The sequence below is a fragment of the Bactrocera latifrons genome, unplaced genomic scaffold (genome assembly GCF_001853355.1).
Source record: "Bactrocera latifrons isolate USDA-ARS-PBARC rearing strain unplaced genomic scaffold, ASM185335v1 scaffold_8, whole genome shotgun sequence".
In the NCBI taxonomy this organism is placed as follows: domain Eukaryota; kingdom Metazoa; phylum Arthropoda; class Insecta; order Diptera; family Tephritidae; genus Bactrocera; species Bactrocera latifrons.
This window is the reverse complement of record NW_017537489.1, coordinates 1,316,697-1,333,466: the sequence shown is the minus strand read 5'-3', so window position 1 is coordinate 1,333,466 and position 16,770 is coordinate 1,316,697. Positions and strand designations below refer to the sequence as shown.

At 38.6% G+C, this 16,770-nt stretch overlaps 3 protein-coding genes across 3 annotated transcripts; 1 reads left to right on the top strand and 2 right to left on the bottom strand.

The window, feature by feature from the left end:
- Positions 1-7,750: 7,750 nt before the first annotated feature.
- LOC108976687 (72 kDa inositol polyphosphate 5-phosphatase) lies at positions 7,751-11,586 on the bottom strand. Its single transcript, XM_018945934.1, has 5 exons — positions 9,625-11,586; positions 9,410-9,538; positions 8,682-9,339; positions 8,353-8,606; positions 7,751-8,226 (listed from the first exon to the last, which is right to left on the bottom strand). The coding sequence occupies exons 1-5, from the start codon at positions 10,842-10,844 to the stop codon at positions 8,118-8,120; spliced, it is 2,370 nt and encodes a 789-aa protein (XP_018801479.1). The 5' UTR covers positions 10,845-11,586; the 3' UTR covers positions 7,751-8,117.
- Positions 11,587-11,831: 245 nt separating this feature from the next.
- LOC108976808 (DNA excision repair protein haywire) lies at positions 11,832-14,771 on the top strand. Its single transcript, XM_018946166.1, has 5 exons — positions 11,832-11,896; positions 11,959-12,119; positions 12,173-12,680; positions 12,740-14,075; positions 14,164-14,771. The coding sequence occupies exons 2-5, from the start codon at positions 12,068-12,070 to the stop codon at positions 14,704-14,706; spliced, it is 2,439 nt and encodes an 812-aa protein (XP_018801711.1). The 5' UTR covers positions 11,832-11,896; positions 11,959-12,067; the 3' UTR covers positions 14,707-14,771.
- On the bottom strand, positions 14,751-16,741 carry LOC108976809 (microspherule protein 1). The gene is made up of 4 exons (XM_018946168.1): positions 16,467-16,741; positions 15,705-16,413; positions 15,009-15,644; positions 14,751-14,949 (listed from the first exon to the last, which is right to left on the bottom strand). Exons 1-4 carry the CDS (start codon positions 16,637-16,639, stop codon positions 14,857-14,859), a joined length of 1,611 nt encoding a protein of 536 aa, XP_018801713.1. The 5' UTR covers positions 16,640-16,741; the 3' UTR covers positions 14,751-14,856.
- Between the last annotated feature and the right edge of the window lie 29 nt (positions 16,742-16,770).

Below are 16,770 nucleotides of genomic sequence, written 5' to 3'. Positions count from 1 at the left end.
TGGATTTCTAATAGCAAAGCCAAAGGTTGGTTTCCAACGGAACAGATTAGCTAGCTCTGTCTACCCCCGTTGATACATGCAACCTTAAAATCGATTTATGGCTATTCTTCTTCTTTACGCTAATTTGAGATGCAAATTACAGTCAAATTCGTCTCCATCTGATTTCTCCAGCGAATTGGAAGTCTTCCTCTTTCTATGCTTCCACCGAGGGGTACTGAATCAAAAGGCAAAGGAGCACCCATAGCAAGAGTGATTCTTCGTTGGATTTCAAGGCTGATAATTTTTATTGTATTGATACTGGTTCCAAGATAGACGAAATTATCTACGACTTACAAGTTATGTCATCAGTGACGTGGGAGCCAAGTGGCGAGTGTAACTGTTTGTTTGATGGCAGGAGATATATCATCTTGCCCTCGTTCACTACGTCTGGAGAAAGTAGAACTAACGGCACGGTTGTTGAGGCCAGCAGTTATCTTATATAAGATTGTACTTTCTCTATTCAACTCTACAGCTCGTATTATTTTCTCCATCAAAAGTAAAAGAAGTCACATAATAGGAAATCTCCTTCTATGAAACTTCGCTTGGTATCGAATGGTTTAAACAGGTCCGTCTCGATTCTAACAGAGTTTTGTTGTAACTCAACGTCAGTTGACATAGCTTTATTAACTTTGGTCCGATTTGAGCTTTTGCATATTTTAGTATTACCTTGGGCAAAATCTATGCCACATTTTGTGAAGATATATTGTCAAATAAAAGAGTTTTCCACACAAGTACTAGATTCTAATCAGTAATTTTCTATGACAATTATAGGCAATAGTGATCCGATAGCACTTACTTTATTATTTTAGAAAAAAGAGATTTAAATCGACTTGCGGACAGATGTCGAGACTCCTTAGGCCGGTCCATTACAACTCCGCATAAAAAAAAAAATCTACCTTCTAGACTGGACTGAGTATCTCGGCTCAAACGAATCAATCAGCTTGGATCATACATTTTTGAACGGTAATATCAATTTCTACTCACCACTCGTTGAAATTGTTATCCATTGGCAATTTATAATAGCTCGAACAACCTAATGATCGCTCTCTAATGATTTATGAGCAACATGTGGCTCCTTCTACCCAAGTAGAAAAAAATTACATTCAAAAACAACAACAAAAGTATTAAATTAAGTTTAATAGGTGATAAATTGTGGGTATTTCATGCAAGTGATATAGCCGCTTATTATTCCACCTCTAGCCGTCTTTTTGGTCTGCTATACTTGATCTCTAATCTCTTTTCGAAAGGTCCAACAGATTTATCCAAATGAATTATATAGAATTATTATACCAGTCATTAGAGTTTATACCAATTGTTTGGTCGATTCAATATGTACCACAATTTGGCGAATTTAGCTAGCTAAGCTTAAATTTTATTCTCAGTTCATGGGTAAAAACGGATAACTGCATATTTTTTGACAGTCGTGAATTTAAATCTAAATAAAGTTCTCATAATGCAAATATATACACACTTACCATTATATGCATGTGCGTTAGCCATTACACCCACACAGAGCCGAAAACATGCGAATGAGCAATGCTCGCCAACACCACCTCTTGCCAATGCTCACAGCCAAATACAAACATAAGTACATACATCAAAGTCCGTACTTATCTATGTAAATTTATTGTACGCTTTCAGATGGCACGTCGTGGCAACAAGCCAAACAAATAAATATTTCAAGTGGTTGTTGCCAAAAGAGAGTTTGCGCCTTTGTGAAGGAGCAATAAAAACAATTGTTACAGCAAAAAATGAGCAACTTCAATTGTTTACCACCAAATGCCTGACGGTAAGGTGCGGATACCCTGCAGACCGACCAACCGACCGAGCCGCTCCGCAATGGGAACATCAGTGCGGAACTGAAGCACAAATAAGTAAAGTTGGCATGCCAATCGACTGAGCAGTGGGTAGTTGGTCGAAATTATGTGGCCCGTGGCCAACCAATGTGGAACAAAAGTGGCAACACACAGAAAAGCAACACCAACGACAATAACAAGAAAATTTCACATATCGCTATTTTTCATGGAAATGTGTAAATACATGCACATGTACATACATACATATGGATATATAGTATAAAGGCGGTCCAATAAATATTCAGTCTCCCAAATAACCAAAATTTTAAAAAGTTACCGGTTATTGCTCAATATAGTCTCCATTTAGCTCGTTACACTTCATCCAGTTGTGCTCCAACTAGATTAACCTGAAAAATACGTTTTCTGGAGATCTTCAAGCTTAATCGAACAGGTACAACCTTCTATAAGAGTGTACAGCTGCTGGCGTACGCCAATGATATTGACACCCGAGCCGTTAGTTCTGCTTTCGACACTTGCAATTTGGCTGGCACGTCACTGTTGGCAATCTTAACTTCGAATTTCTAGATACTTTCTATCTTGGAATCACTATTAAAATCAACAACAATGTCAACCTCGAAATCCAGCGCAGAATAACTTTTGCCAACAGGTGCTACTTCGGACAATGTAGGCAATTGAGAAGTAAAGTCCTCTCTCGGCGAACAAAAGCCAAACTCTATAAGTCACTCATAATTCCTGTGCTGCTATATGGTGCAGAGGCTTGGACGATGGCAACAACTGATGGCTCGACGTTACGAGTTTTCGAGAGAAAGGTTCTCTGTAAGATTTAGGGTTCTTTGAGCATTTTCAACGGCGAATACCGCAGTCGATAGAACGATGAACTGTACGAGGTATACGACGGTTTAGACAAGGTTCAGCGAATTAAGAGATAGTGGCGCTGGCTAGGTCTTGTCGTCCAAAATTGGACGAAAAAATTTCAGTTCTGAAAATATACGACAAAGTCCCCGCCGGGGGAAGCAGAAGAAGACCAGGTGGCCTGGCTACCCTTGGTATCTTCAATTGGCATCAAACAGCGTAAAGGAGCGTGCGACTGGCGCACTGTTGTAAACTCGGCTCGAATTTTGCCCTTCTCTAAGTAGTCTAAGTAGATCTCACCTTATGAATCCCGGAAAATGGTGGTCATCCCTTTTCCGGCTGATAAGATCGTCTTCTCCTTCTTGGGAGCATGTTCACCAGATGGAGAACAAAGTTTCGTTTCCTTGATATCTGGTGGCTTAAAGATGATCCATGTTATGTCAACAAACCCAGTTTAATTTCACTGCTCGCACTCTCTTCGAAAAGGTTCGAATCACCGACCTTTTTTTTTTCATTTTTCTAAAATCCACATGAATGCCGATTTCCAGTCACAACAAAACCAGAAGTCTAATTCGGTTGAAAACTTGACAGCAGCTATCTACGTAAACCTACTACACATTATCTAAATATCCATTACAACAATAACAACATATGGTACTGTGCGATAGTAAAGTTACCTTGTGATAGTGGAGCCAACGTACAGAGATTCTAAATATTGAGAATTAAAAATGGTGAACCAGCCTCGTAGACAGCTAATACAAACATATGTATGTATGTGTATGAGTGGCAAATTTGGGGTTATGTGTGCAGAAACATAAGTGGACGTACTTAAATGGCGAAAAGGCTAATATACGCCCCTATCCGCATCGAACTTTCTGCTTAGTCCCTACAAATAAAAATGCATACTCACACACATACACCCGCAAGTGTTTGCTGTGTGCGCATACAAAGAGTGAGGGCCAGATATTTTAAACTTTTGACCAATTTCAACTTTGGCTTGGCTTGGCTTGGCTCTGCTGGTGCAGCAGCTGTCTCTTATACACATCTAGATGTGTATAAGAGACAGCACATACACCCGCAAGTGTTTGCTGTGTGCGCATACAAAGAGTGAGGGCCAGATATTTTAAACTTTTGACCAATTTCAACTTTGGCTTGGCTTGGCTTGGCTCTGCTGGTGCAGCAGTTGGCGGCTACAACATTCGGTTTCATCGAGCGCCACCAGCGCCACCTTCGCAATTTATTGCCATGGCAATCTGCTGCCACTCGTACTTTTGATTGCGGACTTGCCAGCAACTATGTAACTACTTACATGACTGTAAGTGTGTATGTGGATACATATGTATGTGCGGCTCGGTCGCATTTTTATTGCACTAACTGCCCCAATCCATTTATAATTGTTGCTTCACACACATGCTACCGATAACTGTTTATGGTTTATACTCAGATACATACAAACATACGTCATTTCAACCACTCATAGTCCCCATATAGCCCCCACATGCTCACTAAACTCAACGCCCACTTCATTTTCGTTGATATTACAGCCGCTGTTCATATTGCTGGTGCCCCCGATCGGCTTGGGCATTTCCATTTGCGGTTATAAATATTTTACCCTCACTGCGCCAACAGTTCTGCGGACTTGCTGTGCGTTACCATTTGACCAAAATCATGTTTGAAAGCATCACAAGGATTTGCGAATTGAAATGCAACGGACTGCCGCAAGCACATGCCGACTTTTCGCTAAAATATGGCCCTTTGTATGATTGTGTGTACGTATGTTAGTTCATAAAATTTGGAGAAGCATATATTAATCGAGGTATCGCTTTTTGGTTAGGATATCCAATGTGAACGGCGTTGTCCCTTCTGCGTGTTAAGCTCAAGGCTCATCGTAGAACTTTAAATGATTGTAGTGAATTGTTGGAATCTATAATACATTGTTGCAGAATAGCAAATCCGCTGAGAACTACGATCCACTGAGAAATTGTAGCCGATCTCCTTCAGTGCTCTGAAAGTTAGTTTGTGCTCTTTTCTATAGCCTGAGACCTACCAATGTTATGATTTTTAATCAAAGGTCATAAAATTCATACAATCGCATTACGAAGATAGCACATTTCTAAGTCTGGCCATTTCATTTCTTTAAAAGGTTTCTTGGGCTCGCATATTACGAGCGAGATTACTTTGTATTTGCACCAAGTTCTGTAGCTGATCAATTTAAGGGCATAGTTCTTCCTTAGGTACGTTCCTACTTATTATTATCTTCGACCGGTTGTTGCAGCGGTTATCTAAACCCCGTTTAGGGGGTAAGGTTCAGGTTTTCATTGAAGTCATCTTACTTTCAGCCCAGGAAATGTGCAGTTTCGCCGGAGTCTCACCATAAGAAGAGGAGTTTTAGATAAGTAGGTTTGTTTGGGCATGCAAAGTAATGGTTAGGGTAGTGCAGGAATACATTGCACGCAAGACATATATTTGGTACGTCAGGGTCTATTCTGGATAAGAAGGAATCGCGCCTGCTGTAGTGTTTCGAACGCAGTTTCGCAAGGGTCACGCTAGATTCTGTGGGCAACTTGAGCTCTTCGTCTGCTATAGGTGGTGGTTTAACTCCAAGTACACCGTTATTTTCACTTGGTCGACGTATGCGGGTGAGAGTTATGATCAATCATGACTAGCGAGGCAAATACTACTAGGATGATGAGAACGCAGAGTCGTTTGGTTGGGACCGTTAGTGGCTTTGTAGTTACGACGTTAAGGTAAGTATGTTATAGTAGTATTAACTACAACTTTAAATTCAGTTTCTAAGTACGACAAAAGCAAGCAAGAACAGATTGAGAAGTTTTGTTTCATCATTAGAAAAGAGATTCCATTCACACGAATGGATTTCAATAATTTAAAAAATTCGGTTATGGACTACGTCGGTACTGGAACGATTTGTCAGGATGTATGGCCTTCTGAAGCGATCGGTTTTCTTGGGACGATACTGACGCTCGGAGATTTGCAGCATAATAGATTGCTAATTGGATTGATTTCCGCTATTGTTTCTAACATATCATGGGAAGTTCAAAGCTGACCTAATAGACGCATGTATGTCGCTTGAAGACTCGACAGTTGTCGGGGGATGCAGAACCCCAAATGGGAATAAAGTATGACAATATGCTTCAAATGATGGCATTGAATGCTCGTTTTTGGGTGCTTGGGGAAACCCTTTTGGGTGTAAAAAAAAAAAGGGTTTCAGTGAGCTGAAGGCGCCGTTGGCCTTGTCTCGAACTGCTGAGATTTGCTTCATCCAGGTTAGCCGCCTGTCGAAGACAACACCGAGGTATTTCAGGGAGGAACATTTGATGATTAACCTGTTTACCAAGATTTTTAGCGGTTTTCGCGCTCGCCGTGTAAAGAAGATTGCCTCTGATTTGGTTGTGTTAATATATAATCTCCACAACCAATACCAGTCGAGTACGGTGGTAATAAATTTATTGAGGACGAATGTGCTGTAGTTAATAGTACGGGAGGCAGAGTTTGCCTAAGGAACTCCCGCCGTAATCGGGTGAATTTCAGAGAGCTCACTATTCACCCGACCAGTGATTTTCCGGTTAGACAAGAAGGAATGGACTAAACCGATGAGGTATTGTGGGAAGTTTTGCTTTATGAGTTTATATATATATATAGGAGCATAGGGATATGTCGCCCTTTGTTGAGGTGGTTACAAATTCGGCGACCCATACTTGTTGGTGCGAGGTACCGTGTTTCTTCCGCAACCCATGTTGGAAGTCGGGGAGAATTTTCTCTTCCGTAAGAAATTTCTCTAACTGGGAGAGAATTATGCTTTCAGCTACTTTGCTGAGGAGGCAAAGTAGGCTGATGACGAAACGCATCATGGCGTTTATGCTGTTGCTTAGGGCGACTAAGTACTTACGCGGTAAGATTTTTAGGACGCGGTTACCGATGCCGCTTTGAGATAGCGGAAGCCTCTTTCAAGTAAATACTTATCAAAATAAATATTTTGTGAAAGTTTATTAAAAGCGCTAAAAATTAGAGTAAAAATCACAATCATCTGTATATAACATAGTCATACTAGATAACACAAAAAAATCAACAATTTCTTTTTAAACAACAAATAAATAAATATAACAATTATTGCAAAGCATATATAAATAGTTTCATAAATATAAAATATGAGTTTAACAAATAAATATAAAGCCTTTTTTATAAACATTCTTGTTGAACATGTCTTTGGTTTTAGTTTTTGAGATTTACTGTTAGCATATTTCATGCTTACATTACGATTAAGCATATATATATGTATATAGTAATAATAATAGCCAACAAAGCATTGTTTCATAAAGCACTTCGTTTCACTAATTGTTACAATATAATAATTGATAATTTTATATTTTCATAAGTTTTATATTTTATTTCGCTTAAATAACTATGTTATGAAAACTGCAGTCAGCCACTTAATTTGGGCAATTTGCAAATTCATATGAAGAAAACTTGCTGACACAATTAAGTGGCTGTCTGAACGCCCCATAAATCATTTATTTTATAGTAAACATTTGTAACACAACTAAAATTATTGAATGAATTGACTAGAATGTTAAATGAGTTGCATGGCTGTTAGCTTTTAAAAGCTTCGTTATAAAAGTAGCATTAATTTTTGATTTTTGAGTATTATAATTACTTGTTTAAATATTTTAATATCATATTTGAGTATTGCATTATTTTTTTGTTATAGTTGTATAAATGTTTGATGATGTAAATGTATAAATTTTATGCTATCATGCCTTAGATGTTAAAGTTCAGCAGGCATTTTTAATTATTTAAACTATGTACCTAAATATTTTCTATATGAAAATGAGTATGTAGCATTTCAAAAGGTACCGTTATTACTAAGCATTATGAACACACAACTACAAATCACGTTTTTTGTTTACAGACTGCTGCATGGGGGTTGCCTTCAGTACTTTCGTAGGTATTTTAAACGTTAAAAATTCCGAATATTTACATTTTTTTATATAAGAAAAATAGTTTAAACACAAGCCACGCGGTAATCTTATTTTACGATCTATTATAATGTATTTGTTTAACAAAACAATCGAATAGGAAACAGCGTTATTTTTTAGTTAAGGCAAGTGTACATTTGTGCATTACTTAGTGCTTTGGTTGTCATTTCAGTTGATTCAATGTCTTTGTTAATGTACTTAAACTAGTTTTTTTTCGCTAATTTTCTACTTATTTACTATGGTTATATAATTTTAGATATTATTTGGTTTAAATGACTAGTCACTGACACTTAGCAGCTGGAGCATATTTATATCTTTTTCGCTTAATAACTTAAATATATTGTAGCCGAGTATTTAATTCTGTGTTATTTGAGTATTTATATGCACATTTTAAAGCCTCCAATCTTAAAAGCCATTATTGTATAGCACATACTGCAGATGAACCGGAATATTGATTATTTAAGCGTCTTTTCATACCCTCCAAATAAATATCACGATGGAATAGACCAGCCGCCAATGGAATACTGCAAAACGAATGTGTACAAATTAGTATAAAAAGTATAACATAATTCCTTCTAAGTGACAAACTTATTATACCCTGTACAAGCGATAATAAATAATAAAATTTGACAAAAAGAAATGAAACTTACGAATCGGTGCCCGCGCGAATCTGCGTTTTGAACAACGCCCACACCGGTTTGTGATCCGAAGTTGTAATAGATGGCACAGAATCATACAGCAAACACTGCACATATGGCTGTGGAGCGTTTACACCTGATGCAAGTGTACTGCCACGACGTATGCCTAAACCCTGTGACTGTCTATACTTATAGAGAATGCGATCGGTGTATGCGGGAGCGCGTTGTTTGGATGATGTATCAAAATGTTGGGTGCCAGGATCATACTAAAATTAACAAGCAAAAAAAAGCATAAACTTGGCATACAATTTTCATAAAATTTCGAAGCTATTAAGACACACCTTGTATGTTGGTGGAAATGTTATATTCGCTTCCATAAAACCACGAAAAGCAGCTCCGTCGGCCAAAACTGATGATAATTGATCGGTGTGCATATAGCCATGTGGCAAGTGTGAAGGTAGTGGAAATTTTGTATTTTGAATCCATTCCAAGAGTTTTTCACGCGGTTCACCAAGACGAAAATTGAGGTCACCACACCAAAAGACATTATCGAAATTCTGTGTTACATCCTTATTTTTATGACGTAAATTTAAATTTTTTGGCAAATCAAGCGCATGTATTATGCGTTTCACATCGGACACGCGTTCTTTGACTTTCTGCTGATGAGCGGTCAAATGTGATGTAACGAATAACATTGATGTACCGAAGATACAAAAGGATATAGCGACGGCGCCTTTCGTACGAAAAGCAGTGCCGGTACGCACAGAAAAGGAGGCATCCTCTGGCGCTGAGCAATACCATATAAGATCTCGACGCATATAAATAGCCAAATGCAGTGTGCCTAAGTTAGTTGAATAGAAAAGTACGTGCGATGGTCCTAGGGTCTCTTGTATTGTCACTTCCCATTCGAAACTATCGGGACTGGATTCTTGTGTGCCCATAGCGACAACATCTGGCACATGTTCCACAGTCAATGGCAGTACGAAGTCATTCATTTGCCTGAAATTAAAAATTGTGCGTAAAAACTTTTTAAATTACTTATATTTATTTTTAAAGTTATTTTTGTTACTTTGGTGGATTTTGCCCATTCATATTCCATGTGCCCACGAATATTGTAATTTCTTTATTTGGCAAAATGCGATCCAATTCCGCAGGTCCCAGCAGTGCTGAAGATCCCATGTGACCCTCCATAAAACTTCTGTTTAAATTTAATTACAAGAACAAAATTATGAACAATTCAAGTATTAAATATTTTGTTTAAAATAGTATTAATGTGGTGGTTACCTTTCTCGTGCTTTATCCGTGGGTATTAAGCTTAGCACTTGAGCACTCAGCAGCGCACGCCGTGCTAAGCCTACTTGACTGGATTGCAATCTCTGCATTTGTATATTTTCATGGGAACTAAAACGCATATTTTGTGTTTCGTGTGTTTCCAATTCTCTCGCTATGTCTGGCTGGATGGCAATATTTGGCGAAGACATGTGTTGTGGTGTTGTTGCCCGTTTTATGTTGTTGGCTGACGCATCGTTTAATTTAGGCTCTAACGATGGTAACTCTTTGTCTGGCGGATATAGTTTCAGTCGTAGTCGTGAACGGCAAGCGGAAACAGCTAATGGACGTATTGGACCGCTACAATGTGCACCCTCTTTATTATATGTTGGCACTTGTTCACTTTGACCACTTTTTAGTGATACATTTGACGGACTGCTATGCGAGGAGGTAAACATCACCTTAGCCGTAACTGGAGATTCTGGTGCACTGGAACATTCGGTTAAATTCACTCTTGCAATTTTATTTGTCAAATTTGCATCACCTTTTGGCAATTGCATGGACGAGTTTTCATCGGATGACTGTAGCGAAACCGATGTGTTATCTATAAAACTCCAACATAACGTTTGGCTATCACGTTTGAGCGTCGTATTGGCTGGATCTGGTATCGAGTTGTAACGCACTGTTACTGGCGGTGTCATGGGTTTCTTTTCAGCTTTACAGCATAAGCTAAATTGGTGGCTGAAACGATTATGATTCGGGGAACGATATTTAGCTGTCTTTCGCAGCACCACTTCAGCAGCGCCACTATCGCTTTGTGAGCCATCAGTGCTACGCCTACGCGCATGAGAATTGGAGTTTAGAGCATTACTGTTATATGGTTGTCCTAGATAATTGCCACGAGCTGGTAGCGTTTTACTCTTGGTTGTTAAGGCATCGCTATTATTTTTTAGACCATTTTGTTTTTGCGGTGAAACAGGTGAGCGTTGACGGTCAGCTGAACACTTGGCGAAGGTCACATCATGACTAGTGTTATCATGGTAATGTCCACATGCGGATGATGGACGCAAATGATGCGTTGATTTGTCATGTTTCTTTGAATCACCATCTCTTGGATGTGGCTCTATTTTACTGGAACGCTTTGTCAAAAATCCCAAAATAGATAAGTGTTTGTGGGGTAAGCGAGGACTAGAGTTGGCGCTTTCAACACGCTCTTCACTATTGCAATCTTGCATTGTTAATAATTCAGTTTTAAATTTGTTAAATCTGATTTAACGGTACACGACGTTCAAATTTATCACTTTTTTGTAATTTATATCCATAATTCCAATTTCTCTTTGTGCATTAGATAAAGATATAAATTAAGCTAATCATTAATTCAATCAAGGCAATCCATTCAGTGAGGAACAAGCGAATAGCATATATATGTGCATATTTCTCTGTTATATGCAATACATTCTATATATTATATCCATTTTCTTATTCTAATTGTCGCTTTGAATACTTGAATGTTTACATATGTATGTATATGTTTAAGTATTTAATTTTTACATCCAGCACAAAGTTGTTCCACCTCCACATTTGCCACAATTACTTGGGCTTACTTATACATACGTGTACACATTTATGTTATATTTAAATATAATATTTATTCTTATTTTGTGTATCATTTCTTTTTAACTACTCTTCATAACGACAGCGTTAGTTAACAGTCATTCCCAGTGCACCCGGAAGTCCATCATTTACAACGTGCCATTAGAAAATCAATACAATTATGCACAACAAAGTATATGTAGTATGCGATAATTTTGGAATCAATTAGAGCTTATAAATCTTAATTATACACTTTCTCCTATTTATTTTTTGCTTAAAGAATATATTATAAATCGACAAAACCATCATATATTCTTCAATTTATTTCGGCTATAAATTTTAATTACATTTTGTACTTTTTTTATATAAGCTCACACATCCGTATCACTTTGACAGCAGCTTTCAGTGGTTGCCAGTATTTGAAACTTAATTTCATCACGATGCCACAATTTATTTCAAATTCACCACTTTTAATTGTGGTGGTTTTCCCATTCGGCATGGCACTTCACCACCGTAAATTTCTTCGTCATTGGTCTTTTTATTCACTTTATTTGGCAGTTTCGAAATGAAAACCACGAATGAAAATATCAGCTGTTTATGGTTATGGCACAATTAAGTGAGAAATTAAGCGACTATAAGGAATATCGTTAGGACTTGTTGCGCATGAAATTTTTAAATGATAAACAGCACACAAGTAATTGTAAATACCAAAAAGTTCCTAATAAAATAATCTGGTTACTCTTTAACTTTTGACAGCTGTTTCGATTATGATTGCTAAGAAAATAGTTTATTATAAAGACGTTGGAACAAACAAAACTTCAATTGGAATACAGTCTGTTGTGAAATTTATACAAAACTTAAAGTAATGGGCCCACCAAAGAAATCCAAAAAGGACAGATTTACTGGAGATAAATTTGGTAAGAGAAGGATTGTATTGCTTTTTATACTTTTAACGCCTATCTGTAATCAGGGAAGAAACGTCGTGCTGAAGATGAGGCTTTCACTCAATTGGTAGAAGATGGGGATTCCTTGCCTTCTGATGGTGTTACCGAGCTGGACGGAGTGCCTGTAGCTGCTTCTAAAAATGTTGAAACAAACGATGATGGCATTATGACCGACGAGTATGGAGCCAAGGATTATCGTGCACAAATGGAACTGAAGCCAGATCATACAAATCGACCATTGTGGGTTGCGCCAAATGGGCATGTGTTTTTGGAATCGTTTTCGCCCGTTTATAAACATGCACATGATTTTCTAATAGCCATTTCTGAGCCTGTCTGTCGGCCAGAACATATACATGAATATAAATTAACAGCTTACAGTTTATATGCAGCGGTGTCAGTGGGATTACAAACACATGATATAATTGAATATCTCAAACGTTTGAGCAAGACATCAATTCCGGAAGGTATTATTGAGTTTATTAAACTATGTACATTATCCTATGGAAAAGTAAAATTGGTGCTAAAACACAACAGGTATGTTCATATTATTTAGACTAACAAATAACTTGAGATTATTAAAAGATTTAATTTAGGTATTTTATTGAATCACCACATCCCGATATATTACAAAAGCTCTTGAAAGATCCAGTAATACAACAATGTCGTTTGAAACGCGAAGAAGACGAAGGTTTTATACAAGGCACATTAGAAGGTAAAGCCATCACACAATTTGGCACGAAATTACCACCAGGTGAAGCCGCAGCCACAACTTCGACCAATGACAATGATCCCAATGCTGCTACTGCTGTCGGAACAGCAACTACAACAAACCCTGATGGCACCCCTGTTGTACCAGAAGATATTACAAATTTCTATGACAAAATTGACAACGAAGAAGAAGACGAGGATGAGGCCAATTTAAAAACCGTGTCCTTTGAAGTGAACCAAGAAAAAATTGAAGTCATACAGAAACGCTGCATTGAAATTGAACATCCCTTACTGGCTGAATACGACTTTCGCAACGATACACATAATCCCGATATAAATATAGATTTGAAGCCAGCTGCGGTGCTGCGTCCATATCAAGAGAAAAGTTTGCGTAAAATGTTTGGCAATGGCCGTGCCAGATCCGGTGTGATTGTGTTACCTTGCGGTGCTGGCAAATCACTTGTTGGTGTCACAGCCTGTTGCACCGTGCGCAAACGTGCTCTAGTTCTTTGCAACAGTGGTGTTTCGGTCGAACAATGGAAACAACAATTTAAAATGTGGTCCACAGCCGATGACAGTATGATTTGTCGTTTTACATCTGAAGCTAAAGACAAGCCTATGGGTTGTGGTATACTAGTGACCACATATTCCATGATTACGCATACACAGAAGCGTTCATGGGAAGCAGAGCAAACTATGCGCTGGTTACAAGAGCAGGAATGGGGTATTATGGTGCTCGATGAAGTACACACCATCCCGGCGAAAATGTTCCGACGCGTATTGACAATTGTACAATCTCACTGTAAATTGGGTCTGACAGCTACACTTTTGCGTGAGGATGATAAAATTGCCGATTTGAATTTTCTTATTGGACCGAAACTGTACGAAGCGAATTGGTTAGAATTACAAAAGAAGGGCTACATTGCCCGAGTGCAATGTGCTGAAGTGTGGTGTCCTATGTCACCAGAATTTTATCGCGAATATCTAACAACAAAAACATCGAAGAAAATGTTGCTCTATGTGATGAATCCATCGAAGTTTCGTAGTTGTCAGTTCCTAATAAAATATCATGAAAAGCGCGGTGATAAGACTATTGTGTTCTCGGATAATGTGTTTGCACTGAAACACTATGCTATAAAGATGAATAAACCGTTCATTTATGGTCCTACCTCACAAAATGAGCGTATACAGATTTTGCAGAACTTTAAATTCAATCAAAAGGTAAAATTATTATTAAAGTATATATATATATATGCATATACAAATGAACGTGGCGAGCCATCCTCATTTAAATGTTTTATGCCCTTAGGTCAACACAATTTTCGTGTCGAAAGTGGCAGATACCAGTTTTGATCTGCCCGAGGCTAACGTTTTGATTCAGATATCCTCACATGGCGGATCGCGTCGTCAGGAAGCACAACGTCTTGGACGTATTTTGCGTGCAAAGAAGGGCGCGATTGCAGAGGAATACAACGCCTTCTTCTACACACTCGTCTCGCAGGACACCATGGAAATGAGTTACTCACGCAAGCGTCAAAGATTCTTGGTGAATCAAGGCTACAGTTATAAAGTAATCACACATCTGAGTGGCATGGACACTGATCCGGATTTGATGTATAAAACACGTGAAGAACAATCACAACTTTTGCAGCAAGTACTATCCGCCTCAGATCTGGATTGTGAGGATGAAAAAGTGCCGGGTGAGCCGGGTTATCGGCCTAGTGGTGGCGCAGCATCTAAACGTGCTGGTGGACTTAGTTCAATGTCTGGCGGTGACGACGCCATCTACTATGAGCAGCGCAGACGCAATGCAGGCTCAGTGCATCCACTTTTCAAGAAATTTAGAGGTTAAGCATGGCCTGCCAATTCAAATAAAAAACCCAGCACACAAAAATATACAAAGTTTAAATAAATTTATTAAATTTGTTGTGTACTTAGAATTCACAAAAGGGGAAAATTACATAGTAATCTTATGAATAACTGCACAAAAGTGTGCTAAAAACTAATTTAGCGCGGCCGTGGTCTTCGCGCTCTCATGCCTTATAGCATTGATAAGCTCATAGTTCACTAAAAACACGAATCGTAAGCTGCATATCTGGAAGTACATAAATTTAGTTTAAAAAGAAAATATTCACTATATACAATTTAATTTACCTCGACCACACAGTTGTTAGCGAGTCGCGTCTTATTTCCAGTCAATAAGGGCACGCCATCAATGAAAATAGGTCGTTTACCTTCATTTGCAATGAAAAAATCACCATTGCTGCGCAGTTTAATTGTGCCTTGACGGCGTGAGATTTTACATGCTGGACCCTCCAAAGACAGATCGATATCTACATGCGAATCCTCAACAAAGCGACCAAAAGTGATCTCCTTCGACCGCATTAAATAACGCACCAAGCGGCCCCTAAGCACGGCCAGCGTTTGACCATCAAATTCTGGTGGTGCGACGCCTGTGACCGAGTCCACTAAAACATTCCAACGGCTTAATTCATTTTCCAGCAGACGAATTTCACGTTTATTTTGACGGTCTGTCAACGCTAACTCAATCTCGAGCGCTTCATCACGTTGATCATTCAGTTCGGCGTCCAATATAAGATCCTCAGCATCGGAGAAACTTAGTGGTTGATCGCTCATATGTAGCGGCTTAACCACCTGATCTGGGAGTAATTGATATTGTTTCATCATTTGCCAATGATTCTGTAATGACTTAGCTGTCCGTGCACTATAGAAAAGGGAGGCATTCTTTTCAAGTAAATCCTGGAACTGCTCCAGTTTTGGGCTATCAGTCTACAAAGAATTTAACTTTAGCCAACACCATATTTAGTGATATAAATCTCCTCTACTTACACTCTTTATAGTTCCCAATAGTTCTTCTTCTTGTACACTGAAAAGTGCCTTACTTTGAACTGACTCCACAAGCTCTGGATGTAGATTTCGCATAGCAGCAACTGCGATACGTGAAATCGCGGGCTCATATAGCAAAGAAAACCAACGAGACTGTAATTCCTGTAAAGTGAACTTGCAGGAGAATTTAACGCCTCGATGTACCATACGCAAGTCATTTGTTTGTTGTATACCAATAATTAACGCTAAATCGTCAATTGGTTTCCAACGTCCCAAATCTTTCGTAGTAATCTGACTTGGAGGACGACCGGTTTTTTTAGATTTCTTATTATTGGAACGTGGTGGACGTCTTTTGTCCGAGACATGTGCAGATAGTGCACGTTCCATTGAAGGTGAAGTTTGTTTGACTGTAGTCGTCGGGTGAACTGGTGGCAGTGGAGTAGATGCTCCAACTAAAGAAATATTTCCGTTGCTTGTGTTAGGTGCAGATGCCGACGTTGGTGTGTCTCTAACAAAAGTAGAAACTTCAAGATTGCTGTTAGCAGGCGTAGGTGCTTGTAAAACTGCTGTTGATAAAGATTGCGTTTGTGCAGAAGTCTGGGAAGTTGTGCGCTGTCGTCCGACTTTCGGTTCACCTCGCGACTGTGGAAATCCAATGCTGTATTCTACAATTTCGTCGTCAAAACGTTTGCGCTTAATTGAACGAGATGAGCTATGAACAGAAAATAATTATATTATATATTGGAAGTTTATTTAAGCGTTTACCTTCTTCGCTTTTGGTCATTCTGCAGTTCAATTGGTAAATTCTGCAATGGCGTCCCTGTTGTTGAAATTGGATTTGATGTTGCTGTTGTTGCAGACGTAGTAGGCGCAGACAAATTTGTTTTTTCTTTAGTTTTTTGAGCACTAGTCTTGGTAGGCGTTGCATTTGTATCCATGGCGACCACTGATTCGAAAACGACAAGCCTATTAGGATTTAAATTTTTTACAAATATTTTTTGCAGTATTAAATTTTCTGTTGTCAACAAGCAGGACAGAATTAAGAGAAAAGGAATTTGACAATTCAATC

Coding starts and splice junctions, on each gene's coding strand:
- LOC108976687 (XM_018945934.1), bottom strand. CDS start 10,844: ATGCAAGATTGCAATAGTGAAGAGCGTGTTGAAAGCGCCAACTCTAGT. Junction 8,607..8,681: donor CATTTCCACCAACATACAAG/GTGTGTCTTAAT, acceptor TGTTAATTTTAG/TATGATCCTGGCACCCAACA. Junction 8,227..8,352: donor ATTCGCGCGGGCACCGATTC/GTAAGTTTCATT, acceptor TTCGTTTTGCAG/TATTCCATTGGCGGCTGGTC.
- LOC108976808 (XM_018946166.1), top strand. CDS start 12,068: ATGGGCCCACCAAAGAAATCCAAAAAGGACAGATTTACTGGAGATAAA. Junction 12,120..12,172: donor ATTTACTGGAGATAAATTTG/GTAAGAGAAGGA, acceptor ATCTGTAATCAG/GGAAGAAACGTCGTGCTGAA. Junction 14,076..14,163: donor ACTTTAAATTCAATCAAAAG/GTAAAATTATTA, acceptor TTATGCCCTTAG/GTCAACACAATTTTCGTGTC.
- LOC108976809 (XM_018946168.1), bottom strand. CDS start 16,639: ATGGATACAAATGCAACGCCTACCAAGACTAGTGCTCAAAAAACTAAA. Junction 16,414..16,466: donor AATGACCAAAAGCGAAGAAG/GTAAACGCTTAA, acceptor TTCTGTTCATAG/CTCATCTCGTTCAATTAAGC. Junction 15,645..15,704: donor TATTGGGAACTATAAAGAGT/GTAAGTAGAGGA, acceptor AATTCTTTGTAG/ACTGATAGCCCAAAACTGGA.